General features: G+C 41.8%; 1 protein-coding gene and 1 pseudogene across 2 annotated transcripts in view; one reads left to right on the top strand and one right to left on the bottom strand.

Moving 5' to 3' along the window:
* EFHC2 (EF-hand domain containing 2) overlaps nucleotides 1-13934 on the top strand; it is a 195008-nt gene that overhangs the window by 97956 nt on the left and 83118 nt on the right. For both annotated transcript variants that reach the window (XM_025468792.3, XM_025468796.3), the window contains 3 exons: nucleotides 1947-2112; nucleotides 10397-10539; nucleotides 13181-13377. In XM_025468792.3, the coding sequence (XP_025324577.1) occupies nucleotides 1947-2112; nucleotides 10397-10539; nucleotides 13181-13377 (506 nt within the window). The remainder of the gene's footprint in view (nucleotides 1-1946; nucleotides 2113-10396; nucleotides 10540-13180; nucleotides 13378-13934) is intronic.
* Nucleotides 3125-3218, bottom strand: LOC112673299 (U6 spliceosomal RNA; annotated as a pseudogene).

The following is a 13934-nucleotide window of genomic DNA, read 5'->3' as shown; positions in this document are numbered from 1 at the left end:
TGTTACTTAAATCTGTTGCAAAAATTATGTAGTTAAGAAAACAACACTGTTATAAAACCTGTAATTTGACGGGGAGGTATAGAATGCATTCTTAATTACTTCGTGATTCAGTATGTGTCTTCTTTTGGTTACACTGTTCAGATTAGTATGGAGAGAGTTGTGTGTGTGTATATGTCCCCTGTCATAAGAAACGGATCATGGCCCAGATAATTTCCTAATAATCATGTGGAGCTTTCCCTGCCATCCTATGGTCCTTTACCTGAAATGAAGGTTCCAATCAGTGGCGTGTTTAATTTAATGGTCAGCAATGATAGGGTCTGCTGTAGTTCAAGCCTAATTCCAAGATCTGAACTTTCCTCTTCATTACCAAGGTTTTAATTGCCACAAAAATAGCAAGAGGGGAGGCTCTCAAGTCACTTCTGTATTGGCTGCCTGGCTGCTCCCTTTCACTGAGCCAGTGAGAAATCTTTGATGGCATTCTCTCTGCCAATATGTCTTCTGTGAACGGTTTCTGTTAGGGTAGAACAATACTCTTTTGGGGATTATGCTTGAGGGGATTTCGTGCAAAGGCTAAGAAATAAGGAAGTCTAAGGAAATGCAAAAGTTGAAAATGTCTTCCAATCAGAGTTAGAAATAGCTTCAAACCCTTTGCCTTTCTTCGATCCAGCAGTAAAACAAAACAAAACAAAAACAACAAACATGCACAAAAAACCCCTCAATTTTAAGAATTAGGTTGCCTTGGATGACAAACTGATGCACGTTTCCAGTTACAGAGGTGTGCTCTAAATCTGTACTCTTGATTCGGTTAGAACTTTGACAGAGGAAAAGGAAATCTTTGTTCATATGGAACTACTCTTGAGTCACGAATGGCAGCACCTAGGGGACACTCAAGGTTGGAGAAGTAGAAGTTCGATTCCATGAGTTGTCTTGTGTTTTGCTTTCGGGAAGATCCTGCCATTTTCTTTGCCCTTTGGATAAACATAAGTAAGTGACTTGGAGCCATTGGTTCAACATGCTAGTCGCTCTGGAGAGCATACACGCTTCTCAAAGATTATACAGCCTCACAAATGAGGGCCTGAAAGCTCCCAGGCTGTTACATAAATGTCCTCAGCTCCCTGTCCATCTCTCCCTCCTCGCAGATGAGAAGTACGTGAAGAAAATCAATAGTATTTCCAAGTAACACGCCCTTTGAGTGAGTCAGCAGAGGTGATTTTTAAAGTTTCGTGTATTTGTTATCGGTTTTATTTTTGTTTTTTGGGCGGGTTTTGGGTATTTTTGCTTTGTCACATTTTAGTACAATTTCCGTCTTTTCTTGGACAGTCACAAGAGCAACCTGGAGCGGTGGCTGGTGAGAGGAACTTTTAGTTTTGTTTTGTCACTAGATGGGGAAGTGCCATGGCCTGGCGTTGAGGTAGAGGAAGGAGAGAGGCCTGAAAAAGTGGACACAGGAGGGAGGGGACAGTGGATGGGGAAGGTAAAGGCAAAACAGTCAGGAATCAGTCCTGTTTAGAAAGGAATTTGATTAGTGGGTGTTGGCTGAAGTTAGGAGAGGGCTGGGTCGCAGGTTAAAACAGGCTATGGGTGGCAAAAGGTTCCAAGTTTGAATTTTCGTTATCATTGGGAAAATCAGAAAAGAACGAAAAATAGTCAGACATGGGGATGTGATGACAAAAGAGAAATGTTTACTTATTTGACACAGGCAGTTTCTTTTTTTTTCCTTTCTTTCTTTCAAACCAATGGCGATTATTGAGTGAGTTCTGTGGTTTTTATAAACATGATTGAAACCTACCCTCACAGGGTTTTGCTGTGTTTTGTTTGAAAGAGTTTAAAATAGTCCACACAAAGCTCTCCATGTCCATCTTGAAAACATAACAAACCTTTCAAAACAGCCACAATCAGGGCAAAAAAAAAATATTGACGTTTCATTTGCCTTTGTTTTGTTATAGAGAACTTTACCTCGATTCCATGCAAGGCTCCACCTCTTCCAAAAATAGAAAGGAAATTTCCACCTTACACCGGCTTTGGTTCTGAAGAGGATTCTCTCCGTTCCTGTATAGGCCTCGTGCCCACACCTCATCAGAGGGACTTCAAGAAGTTCATGGAAAAAGACAGGTGCTTGAGGGAACCGTGATACCAGTCTGATCTTTCCCAAATGCGTTCAGGGTTTATAGTGTAGCCCTTGTGGCCGAAGACATGACACTCAGCTCGTATAATTAAAAGTCCAGGCACATACCATTATAGCTTTTTAATGAAATTGATTAACATACAAGTATTAAGAGGTCCTCAATTGAGTGGTTATTTTATTTATTTTTTGTCCCAGTTTCATTGAGGTGTAATTGACCTATAACATTATGTTATCTTAAGGTGTGCAACCTGACTGGATATGTATACATTTTGAAAAAACGATCACCACTGGAAGATTAGATCACATCAGTCACTTCACTTAGTTAGGATTTTTTTTCCTTTTGTGATAACTTTTAAGATCTACTCTCTCAGCAACTTTTAAATATACAAGAGAGTATTGTTAACCACAGTCACCATGTTGTACGTTAAACCCCTAGGACTTCTGATTTTATAACTGGCAGTTTATACCTTTTGATCCCCTCTACCCATTTGCCCACCCCCTACCCCCACCTCTGGCAGCCACCCATCTGATCTGTTTCTGTGAGTTTGGTTTTTTGAGATCCCACATGTAAGAGAGATCATACAGTATTTGTCTTTCTCTGACTTATTTCACTTAGCATAATGCCCTCGAGGTCCATTTATGTTGTCACAAATGGCAGGATTTCCTCCTTTTTTATGTTTGGATAATATTCCTTTGCGTATGCGCATGTGGCATCTTCCATATCCATTTATCTGTTGCTAGACGCTTAGGTTGCTTCTATGTCTTGGCTATTGTGCGTAATGCCGCAGTGAACACAGGGGTGTGGGTATGTCTTCGGGACAGTGATTTCATTTCCTCTGGATATATACCCAGAAGTGGAATGGCTGGATCATATAGTGGTTTTAATTTTTTCAGGAACCTCCATACTGTTTTCCAAAGTGGCTGCCCCATGCATTCCCACCAACAGTGAATGAGGGTTCTCTTTTCTCCACTTTCTTACCATCGATTTGTTATTTTATTATTTTTATTTTTTAAAACACGAATTTGTTCGCCATCCTAATGGCACAGGAGCCATGCTAATCTTCTCTGTATTATTCCAGTTTTATTTTATTTATTTATTTATTTTTAAAGATTTATTTATTTATTTATTTATTTATTTATTTATTTATGATAGAGAGAGAGAGGCAGAGACACAGGAGGAGGGAGAAGCAGGCTCCATGCTGGGAGCCCGACGTGGGACTCAATCCTGGGATTCCAGGACCGCGCCCTGGGCCAAAGGCAGGCGCCAAACTGCTGAGCCACACAGGCATCCCCTTATTCCAGTTTTAGTATATGTGCTGCTGAAGTGAGCACTTGAGTGATTATTTTAATGTGTAATCTGGAAGCCCTGAAAGTTTTATTATCCCCAAATTATGTTGCCTTTCCATACACATATCTCCTTAAGATGGTCCCTAGGAAGTGGTATAGAGTAGGGGTCAGTAAAATGTTTTGTTATGGATCAGATCATAAATATTTTTGGCTTTGTAGGCATTGGGCCTCTGTTACAACCACCTAGCTCTGTCATCATAGTGTGAAAGCAGCCAAAGAGTCCATAAACAAATGTGTGACTGTGTTCCAATAAAACTTTGTTTATGGACATTGACATTTGAATTCCATACAATTTTTTACACATCACAAAATAATATTCTCTTGATGTTTCCCAACCATTCAAAAACGTGAAAGCCATTCTTAGCTCATAGCCCAGACAAAACCAGGTGGCTGGCCATATTTGATCCACATGCTATAGTTTCCTACCCTTGGTATAGAGGCTTTAGTGACTCTTAAGTATTTTTCAGAATAATACTTGACAATTATTGTTTTCACTTGAGAGGTTTGAGTTTAGTAACCATAGATTATTCCTATGGCTGAATATAATTTCAAAAGATGGACTTTCAAAGGTATTCCTCATATATACAAGGAAAAATCTGCTGCTCCATCATGTGTATAGAATGTGGGCACTACCCATGGCTCCTTTTTATTTCTGCAGGGAGAGCAGACCCTGGAGAAGTTAAGTTGGGGAAAAAGTGGTGGGAGAATGTTGCAAACATTTGAATAAGATGCGGGCTAAACATCGAAGTCCTATGCGAGGGGAAATACTGAATCAGGAGAACTGGTGATGAAAAATGATAAAGGAAACATGTAGTAAGACCAGAAGAAAGAGATGAAAAAGCCTCCAGAATTTGATAAAGTTAAATGGGATCAGATACAATTGTAGAACATTTTGACGTAGACAGAAGAAGAGTTTTGCTCTATTTGTAAAAGTGGTGAAAACATATTAAGAATTATATAGAATACATAGAAGGTTGTCTTGGCCATGACATGAAGGCTTTTGCCTTTTTTTTTTTTTTAAGATTTTATTTATTTATTTGACACAGAGAGCTCAAGCAGGCAGAGTGGCAGGCAGTGGCAGAGGGAGAAGCAGGCTCCCCACTGAGCAGACAGCCTGCTGTGGGGCTCAATCCCAGGACCCTGAGATCATGACCTGAGCCAAAGGCAGATGTTTAACCCACTGAGCCACCGAGGTGCCCCTGGCTTTTGCCATTTTAAGAAATAATCCTTGGGGCGCCTGGCTGGCTCAGTTGGAAGAGCATGTGACTCTTGATCTCGGGGATTGTAGGTTTGAGTCCCATGCTGGGTGTAGAGATTAGTTAAAAGGAAAATATTTTTTTAAAAAATCCCTTATTTTTAAGGATTTTAGAGTTCTGTTTTTTAAGTTGTAGAACTGATGGTTCTACAACTGGTTAGAAATACTGCTACTTGTGCCTCATCCTAGACCTGTTAAGGCAGAAACTCTGGGGGTGGTAGGACCTGTACTGTGTTTTAATCAGCCTTCCAGGTGGTTTTGATGCACACCGGGCTTTGAGAACCACTAATTCCAATCACAGAAGAGGGACACTAACTCATACTCAATCCTCCTTACAGATAAGAGTTTACAGGGCAGGACTTCTGATGGATACTTTTCACTAACTGCTGCTTTTTAGGGCAGCCACCCGAAGGAGGCAGGCAAGAAGAATGTCCCTATTGTAAAAGGAGAGGGAATTTTTCTTATAAGTAAACAAGATGAAATATGATCTAGGGTGTTGCTCCTGGAACCCCGGGAAGGGGGGAACAGCTCCTTGTGGGTCGTTGCCTTTAGTCTCTCTTTCTGTCTACACCACATCAACTTGCCCACAGGACACTGACTGTAGACAGCATTCCACCTTCTTGTCCTGCTGCCCTGGCTGGGCCATTGGTGGTACAGGCACAAATGTGTCTAATTTTGGTTTTTTCTGTCCACTGCTTGTTCCATGCTAGGAATACACTTCCCTCAAGCTCCTCCTACACAGTGACCTTGTTTCCATAGTAACTGGCACATTCAGCTGGAGATTTACACATGAGTGTGAATAACTCAAGGTTTTAAAACTGTGAGAACCTAAGGAAGATGATCTCAGAGAGCATGCAGAAATGGGTTCTTAATGCAAGTACACTGTGGATTGAGATGTACGGTTGTGTGTGACATATGTTGGTTATATGTACGTTGCTGTTAAAAACTTCCTGGGTACTAACTGTTGTATGAGGTTAATGGTGATCAACTTTGAATCGTTTGAGGAGGAAATAGTTCCAAATTAGAGCACATCAGGTTTTTGATGGAACAAAGGCCTTCATCTTCTGGGTACAAATTCACTGTGGTGGCCTGCTGAGCAGATTGTCTAGTCTGACTTGGGAGAACCAGAATATCTTTTCTGGCTGCACTGGTGGAATTACTTTGTTCTGTGTGTACCCATAGTACTCTACTGGTCATACCTTTAGGAGTAGTAGTAATAGTAGTAGTAGTAATAGTAATAATATTACCACTACTAACAAGCAGTTTATGGTTATGGTGTGCTAACTACTTTATGATACTTGAGCTCATCTATTCCTCAAAACAATCTCATAAAGTAAATAATACTGTGGTACCCATTCCTCACATGAGGGAACTGGGGGGTCAGAGATGATACGCAATTTGCCTGAGCTCACACAGCTAATTTTTAGTTGAACTAGAATTTGAACCCAGAAAGGCCTGTCTCTTGGAGCTTACTTTCTTGCCACAGAGCCTGAACTTCCCACAGTGTATGGCAGTTACTTGTTTATGTAATCGTGGTGTTCCCCTGGTTCAAGAGCACCATGAGGGCAGGGACTGGCTCTGCTGTGTCCCTCAGAGTTAGAACAGCGCTGGCTACCTTCTTGGAGCTCATTAAATATTTTGTCCAAGAAGAGAAGCAATGGATAAATAAGTATGCAAATAGAATAAGCTTCACCCTTCTCATTCTTATGGATAGAAGAGACAGATGACTTCCCACCAGGAAGGCTGTTATCCCAGAGTTGTGCTATTCATAGCTATAGAGCATCCAAAAATTCATGGTTTAATCTTAATCTCTGCCTTGCTTCAGATGTTGTCTACCTGCTGTCACCATCAGTCATGCTGTTTTCTCTTAAAAAGTTTTTTTTTCTCATCCATAAAAATAAGCCTTCATCTCTCTTCCAACCACAAGAATACAGCTCTTGCTGTTTTTGTGGTCTTCAGGGGTTACATAGCCCTGAGCGAGCCATTCATTTTCTTAGTCAACAAATATTCACAGAGTACTGTGAATACCTGTGTGCCGAACACATCTAGGGGCTTGAGATCCATCAGTGAATGAAACAGACACATAACCCTACTCTCATAGAACATACAGTCTGGCTGGGGGAGGCAGACAGTGCATGCTACAGATAACACCTAAGGGCATTCCAGAAGTATGGAGAAGTGTGAGAAGAATAAGGAGGATCTGGCAGGGCAGGGCTGAGGAGCACCCTCGGTTTCATTTTTAAAAATAGTGTGGTCTGGATGGACCTTAGCAAGGAAAGGAAACCTGTTGTAGGCAGAAGGAGCAGTTGGTGTAATGGTCCGGAGCATGAAGCAGGCCAACATGGGTAGAAGACGTGAGTAAAGGGCAACAGAAACAGATTAGGAGAGGTAGTGGGGGATCAGATGCTACAGAGGCCTTGAAGACCATTTTAAGGATTCTTTTGACTTTGAGTGATGAGTGGAGCGGTTGAGAAAGACAATGATGGGAGTTAGAACTAGTTCAGAGACTACTACAGTGGTCCAAGAGAAAAGTTAGGATGACTTGGATCTGGGTGGGTGCTGTGAAAGCGATGACACATAGCAGATTCTGGAACTATTTTGAAGGTCGAGCTAATGGGATTCCCTGACAGCTTTGGACATGAAATCTGAAAGAGAGGCATTAAGGATGACTCCCAAGGTTTTGGCCTGAACAGCTGGAAGGATAGGGTTGCCGTCTATGGAAAAGACTATAGATAGGGCAGGTTTAGGGGCACCTGGGTGGCTCAGTGGAGCATCTGCCTTTGGCTCAGGTCATGATCCTGGGGTCCTGGGATCAAGCCCTGCATAGGGCTCCCTTCTCAGAGGGGTGCCTGCTTCTCCCTGGGCCCCTCCCCCTCACTCATGCTTGCTCTCTCTCTCTCTCTCTCTCAAATCTTAAAAAAAAGCAGGTTGGGGCAAGAACAGAAGTTTAATTTGGGCACAAGTGAAGTGTGAGATGTCTATTAACTATCAGATGGAAATACTGAGTAGAGTTTGGGAGAAAGATCTGAGTAAGAAATAGAAGTTTGGAAGTCCTCAGCATGTAGGTGGTATTTAAAGGCTTTTTTTTTTTTTTTTTTTTTTTTTGTATTTAAAGACTTGATCCTAGAAGAGATCATCAAGGGAGTGAATATACACTGAGAAGTGGATGACCAAGTGATTCTTTTGGAGTACTATGTTTATAAAACAACAACAACAACTCATGTATAAGTGGACCCAGGCAGTTCCTTGTGTTGTTCAAGGGTCAACTCTATGTCATAGTCAGTTATGACAAGTAGCTGTAGGTGTATGTGTTTGAACCTGTCACTGTCCCAGAAAGCCATATGGAGTGATATGAGGTGGTATAATAGGAACCAGAGAAAATGCTAGTTTTTTGAGTGTGAGGAGTATTGTGATAAAAAGAGAGTTTAGAGAATTTTGATATTAGCTTACTAGTCAAGGAAATAGCTGAAGATACTTGCAGTGTTTTTCAAAGTATGCTCCAGGGACCACTTCATCAGAATCTCCTGGGAGAGCTTATTAAAAATGCAGGTTTCTGGAGATGCAAGCTAACTACTGAATCCCTATCTCTAGGGGTAGGACTGGATTCTGTATATTTAACAAGTTCCCCAGGTGACTTTTAAACACAACAAACTTTGTGAACTGCTGCTCTAAGATTTTGTTTGAGTAAATTATTCCTGACTGACGAGCTCTCCAGAACACAAGACTTAGGTGAAAAAATGGCATTTTAAATGTGAAAAACCCATGCTTAACATACACACTTCCAAATGTATGTAAGTTTTAAGAAGCTACATTTACAGTAGTGTTCATGTGGCCTGATGTTAAATCTTCCTCAGTTGTTTCAGTGATATTTCTGGCGCCTGTGAAAGTTAATGGGTCCTTCTTGAGACAGGGGTTACCAAATCTGTTGCTTATAAATCCAGTTAAGTACCAGACAAGATGGCTGACAAGGTATAGCTGCCCCCATGCTTTCTGAGGTCTGTCTGAAGCCAGAGAAAGTAGGAACTAAGAAGACAGAGCTTGTGGAGCCCTGGCTGTTTTGCCCTCGGTTTTCTCTGAGGCTAGCCCCCCAAGCTGCTACTTTAAATCTCCCATGAGGCCTTAAACCCATGTAGCTGGGAATCTTGGCACCATGCTTTTTTAGCCCTACTTCCTTGGGCAGTTGGAGAGGGGGACAGAGAAAAGCAAGTCAGAAATACAGGTTCTGTTCTGTTTTGTTTTGTTCTTATTGTTGTCGTTTTGTTGTATTTTCATCGCTGTGACCACAAAGAAAGAATGAACTTAGGCATAGGAGAATCTGAAAGTGAGGGCCTCCCTGCTTTGAGTCGTGACAAGGAAGTGATGAAGTCCATGGTTTATTTTACTCTGTGCCTCCTTGGGGTAATGATTTTCATTACCAAAGCCCTCCCCACAGGTTTAGTATTTTACAAAGGCCACCATTTACTAGCTGATTTCCACAAGACATGCTTCTGCTGATGGACCATAAATTAATTTCTTCAGTGACCAGGCAGTCAACTTTGGGAACTTTGCATTCTAGAATTTGATCCCTTCTTCAATCTTTCAGGCTATTCTATTCATGTGTAGAATTCTGAGTGCAAATTTGAATCTATATGGATCTTCTAACCACTTCCTGCAAACATTTAGCGAGTATTTATAATGTAAAAAGTACTTTGTATCAGACAATGATTAATAAGGCACCATCCTTGCCCTGGGAAAACAGACCAGTAATAGCCACTCACAATATGGGTTATAAGTGCTATGAAGGAGTAGGTATGTAATATTTAATACAGCATTTGAAAAGGAAGAAGTAATTTTTCTCTTAAAGAGAGTTGAAGGGATGCTGGAGAACGGGGGCGGGGTGGCTCAGGGAGGAGAGGATGTGGGGCTGGAAGGCAGCAAGGAAATGGGCCTGAGAATGTAGGAGGTGAACATGGGGGAAGTGGCTCCAGGCACCGGTGGGGCACATCCTCTTGCTGCTGGACCAGTAAGGGCCAGATGCCTGTCCTTCCTGCTGATGTGATTGTTGTGGTCGCTGACCAGCCTCGTGAGTAGGAAACAGCTGTTCGATGTAGCTGGTTTGAGGAGTGTGTTTATGACCTTTGTTTTGGGTACATTTTCCCAGTGGGTTACCCTGGACATCTAAAGAATAAGAGATATTTTAATAAACTGAGAATAACTCCTCTTCATGTAGATTTAGAGCCTTAAGAGGGTGGTTGAACTTTTTCAACTTTAGAGAGTGCACGCTACTATCTTAAAACCATAGCACACCTGGTGGGTAGGGGAGGTGGGGGAAATGGGTGAAGGTGTCAAAAGGTACAAACCTGCAGTTATAAAATAAATCCTGGGGATGTAATACACAGTATGGCGTTTATAGTTAGTAATACTGTATTGTGTATTTGAACGTTGCGAAGAGAGTAGATCTTAAAAGTTCTCATCACAAGAAGCAAAATGTATAACTCTATGTGGTAATGATGGATGTTAAATAGATTTATTTCAGTGATCCTATCGAATCATGTTGTACACCTGAAACTAGCATAATGTTGTAAGTCCGTTATACCTTAATGAAAAAAAAAAATAGCACACCTTTTGCAGGTTTTTTTTTTTTTTAAACATTTGTAATAAGGCTGTAACCCTCATTTCTCTTCATTTAGCTATGGCAACATAAGCAATACACTCCGGTTTTTTGCAAAACTCATCACACACAAATGTGCGGATGTGGACAGGATGTTTGTTATTTCATACTTTCTCAGTGATGACACGATCTCAGTGTTTGAACCTATAGAGAGGAATTCAGGTAAGAGACAGCTCTTACAGCAATTTTCTCAGAACAAGTAACTGTCTTTCTTTTGAAAGTTAGAGAGTGTGGTCTGATTTTATGGCCTAGATGACTAAGATGGTGGCTTTCTTTTCTCTTTTCTTTTCTCTTTTCTTTTCTTTCTTTTCTTCTTTTTCTTTTTTTCTTTTTCTTGTAACCACTGGAGTTCATTTTATAAAGATCTCTTAAATGGGAACCCAGACTTGTAAAATGATGAAAGAGGAACAGTTTGGTTGGCTCAGGGCTAAGGGACTCTGGATGCCTCCTCTTGGCTGTGGCCTCTGAGGTTCCTCTGTGGAATCCGGGGGTTTCAGAATCATGGTCTGTCTACCACCAGTTCCCTGCAAAGAGAGCAAGACAAAGGAAATCTCTATTTTGGATAGTACCACTTACAAAATGTTTCCTTAACTATAAGACAATCCCAGATTAACAAATTTTAATCTTCAGAGTCTGTATTCCTCTGGTTTGTCTGTCGAGGCTCATGCCAAAGTTCCAGCACTCAGGCCCACAGAATGCCTTGCTGTGGCGTGCCGATACAGTGGACGTTGCTGAGGAGAGCCATTGATTTTGACTTCCTGAATTATGGAACTTTAGGGCTCTGCTCTTTGTCCTGACATATTTAAGACTGTTGTCTGTGCTGAAGACACTTTTGGGAAGAATGGTCAGTGGTGTGCTGGTGAATTGGCTCTCTGAAAAAAGTTTTAAAAGCCCTGATCTATAACACTTGCCAGTTGTCACAGTGTAGATGCCTCACCATAGTCCATTTCAAGCAAGTAACACTAATGACTGGCTTGCAAAATCCCTAAAAATTTAGGTCAGCTCTTACGAGCTGATGGGAGCCACTCTGTGCACCTAAGTCAGGCTGCATAGTGATTTCAGTAATGAATCAGATCATAAAATATGAAATCAAATAGGAGTAAATAGAAAGTCATGCTCTTAAAGATCAAAAAATCAACTCTGGGAGTGCCTGGCTGGCTCAGTCAGTAGAGCGTGTGACTCTTGATCTCAGGGTCGTGTGTTCAGGTCCCATGTTGGGTGTGGAGCCTACAGGAAAAAAAAAATCAACTCTGTACATCTAAGAATAGGGAAAATTATGGCCAGATGACAGCCTTTATAAAACAAGGTGATAGAAGTCAATTACAAGCTTACTAGTAATAATAGCAGCCACGATTACGTATTGTTACCTTAGAAAAGCTTCATGACATTAAATTATGACATTAAATTTTGTGTTAGTGTAGATCCTCCAAGGGGTGAGCTCCAAGATGGGACTGAATATACAAAAGATGCATTAGGGAAAATGTTGGCAAGGGAAATTGTGGAAGGAGCCAGAAGAGGCCAGGAGAGCCGTTGGACTGCTGTGTATATCTGACTCCTGTGAAGGATAGCAGGAAGGAAGGAAGAAAGTCTTAGATTGCAGGGAGAGTCTAATCACATTTAAGCAAGGCTGACCAGGAACCCAAGAGCTGAAATCACTAGTTCAGGAGCCTCCATCTTGTCGGAATGGGCCTGCCTTGGTATTCTTGCCTTATCCAGGCATTTGTTGGCAGCAGCCTGTGGGAAAGCATGACCTCAGTCCAAATCCAGGGATAGGTGTCAGAGCATAACCACTAGGACCTTTGTCACCTGTGTTCCCCACAATAGGTGATCTGAAAGGCACATTTCATCACTCCTTACAAATTTTATTCCCATTTTACCAGTGAGTATTCAGAGGGATTCCGAGAGATTTAAACTCCTAAAGATCATCCAACAAGCAACAGAGCCAGGATTGGCCTCCAGCTCTGTTTGGCTCCAGAGCCTCTGTCTTTCCACCACCTCTAGTTTTTGAATGTGGCAGGGGTGTGATGAAGCTGACCCCCAGAGCTCATCTGGCTTCAGGTTATATTCAGATGGCTGAAGGTTTCAGTTCAGTATCAATGAAAAGATACTGGAGATCCATCTTCAGTTCTGCTTGCTGCTTTCCAAGAGGCAAAAACAAAACCAAAACCAAATAAACAAAAACCACCCACCCAGATAACCCACGAAAGAGAGCAGATGGAATGGTCAGAATTCTGGAAAGCAATAGATAGATATTAATTAACAGATATTTAGCCTGTAGAGGAGAAAAAGTTGTGGGACTCGCAGATTTATCTTCAAACCGTTAAGTAAGCTCCTTTCTAGAAGGAAGGCATCTTAATCTTACACTTAATCTGAGTGTTGGAATAAATTTAAGACCTCATCGGGGACAAGAAGGTGGAAATAAGCTCAAGTGGGCAATTTTCCACGTGGTACTGTTCAGACGTGCTCTGAAGCAGAGTATCTTCCTAACGTCCTGGTTCTCTGTATGCTGCTGGGCATATAGCAGGCGCTTACTGTTTATTTAAGTGTTTGGATTGGGAAGGGAGTAGAGAGAGGAAAGAAAAGGCTGGAATGCCATACTTTTTTTTTTTCTTTACACATTCACCTAGGGAGCCTATTGTTCCCCCACTGCCTCATTCTTCCCTCAGGTCTGAGAAGAATAGGCAGTGTGAGTTCACAAGCTCACTTGCCTGGCCTGTGTTTGAGCATGAAGGAACTCTAAAGGCAAGTTGTATGGTTCTTTGAAGAAGAAAGGCTACTCATTAACTTTTCTCTTTTTCTATAGGGATTACTGGTGGGAAGTTCTTGAAAAGAATTCGTGTTAAGAAGCCTGGACAAGAGGTCTTTAAAAGTGAACTATCTGAATATATCAAGGCCGAGGAGTTGTATATTGGGGCCACAGTGAACGTGAATGGCTACCTGTTTCTTTTGCTCAACGCCGACGAGTATACCTTAAACTATATGGAGACGAATTCTGACATGGTGAGCTGTGTAATTCTCGACTTGCCCCTTAGTGCCTGCAGTCTGTGTTTTTCTTTCTCCAGGCCTTTTTGTCTTCATCCTGCCACCAGTTTTACATTGTGCACTCACACATGTGGCCATGAATAATGGATCTGCGCGAATAATGGATCTGGCCCCAGGTCCCGGTCTACTGTTTACCCGCAGGGTCCTCGGGGCACTGCCCAGCAGCACAGGGGTGCCAGGCACAGGCAGGAGGCAGAGCCCAGGGTTGAATCAAGTTTCCTGGTTTTTTTGCTGACGCTGACAGTGCTTTCATAAAGAAATTCAGCAGCTATAGGAAAGGAAGAAAATCTGGTGCCACACACTGTGCTGTCCCTGTTAATTGGCACAGGCCTACACGGAAGACCAAGCGCTAAACAAACAGAAACCCCAAGGGAACCTGAGAATTGCTGGGCTTGCAGCTTTCCATAACAGGAGCTACCTGAGGCCCGAATAAGAGTTCAAGGACAAATTGGCAGCAGTGAGCTCAGAGAATTTTTTTTTGTTTGAAACAATATGGCAGATGGGTACTGTTCCTA

This window comes from Canis lupus, chromosome X (assembly GCF_003254725.2).
Source record: "Canis lupus dingo isolate Sandy chromosome X, ASM325472v2, whole genome shotgun sequence".
Classification (NCBI taxonomy): Eukaryota; Metazoa; Chordata; class Mammalia; order Carnivora; family Canidae; genus Canis; species Canis lupus.
Note: the sequence above shows the minus strand (reverse complement) of the source record. Positions and strands in the feature narration are given on the sequence as shown.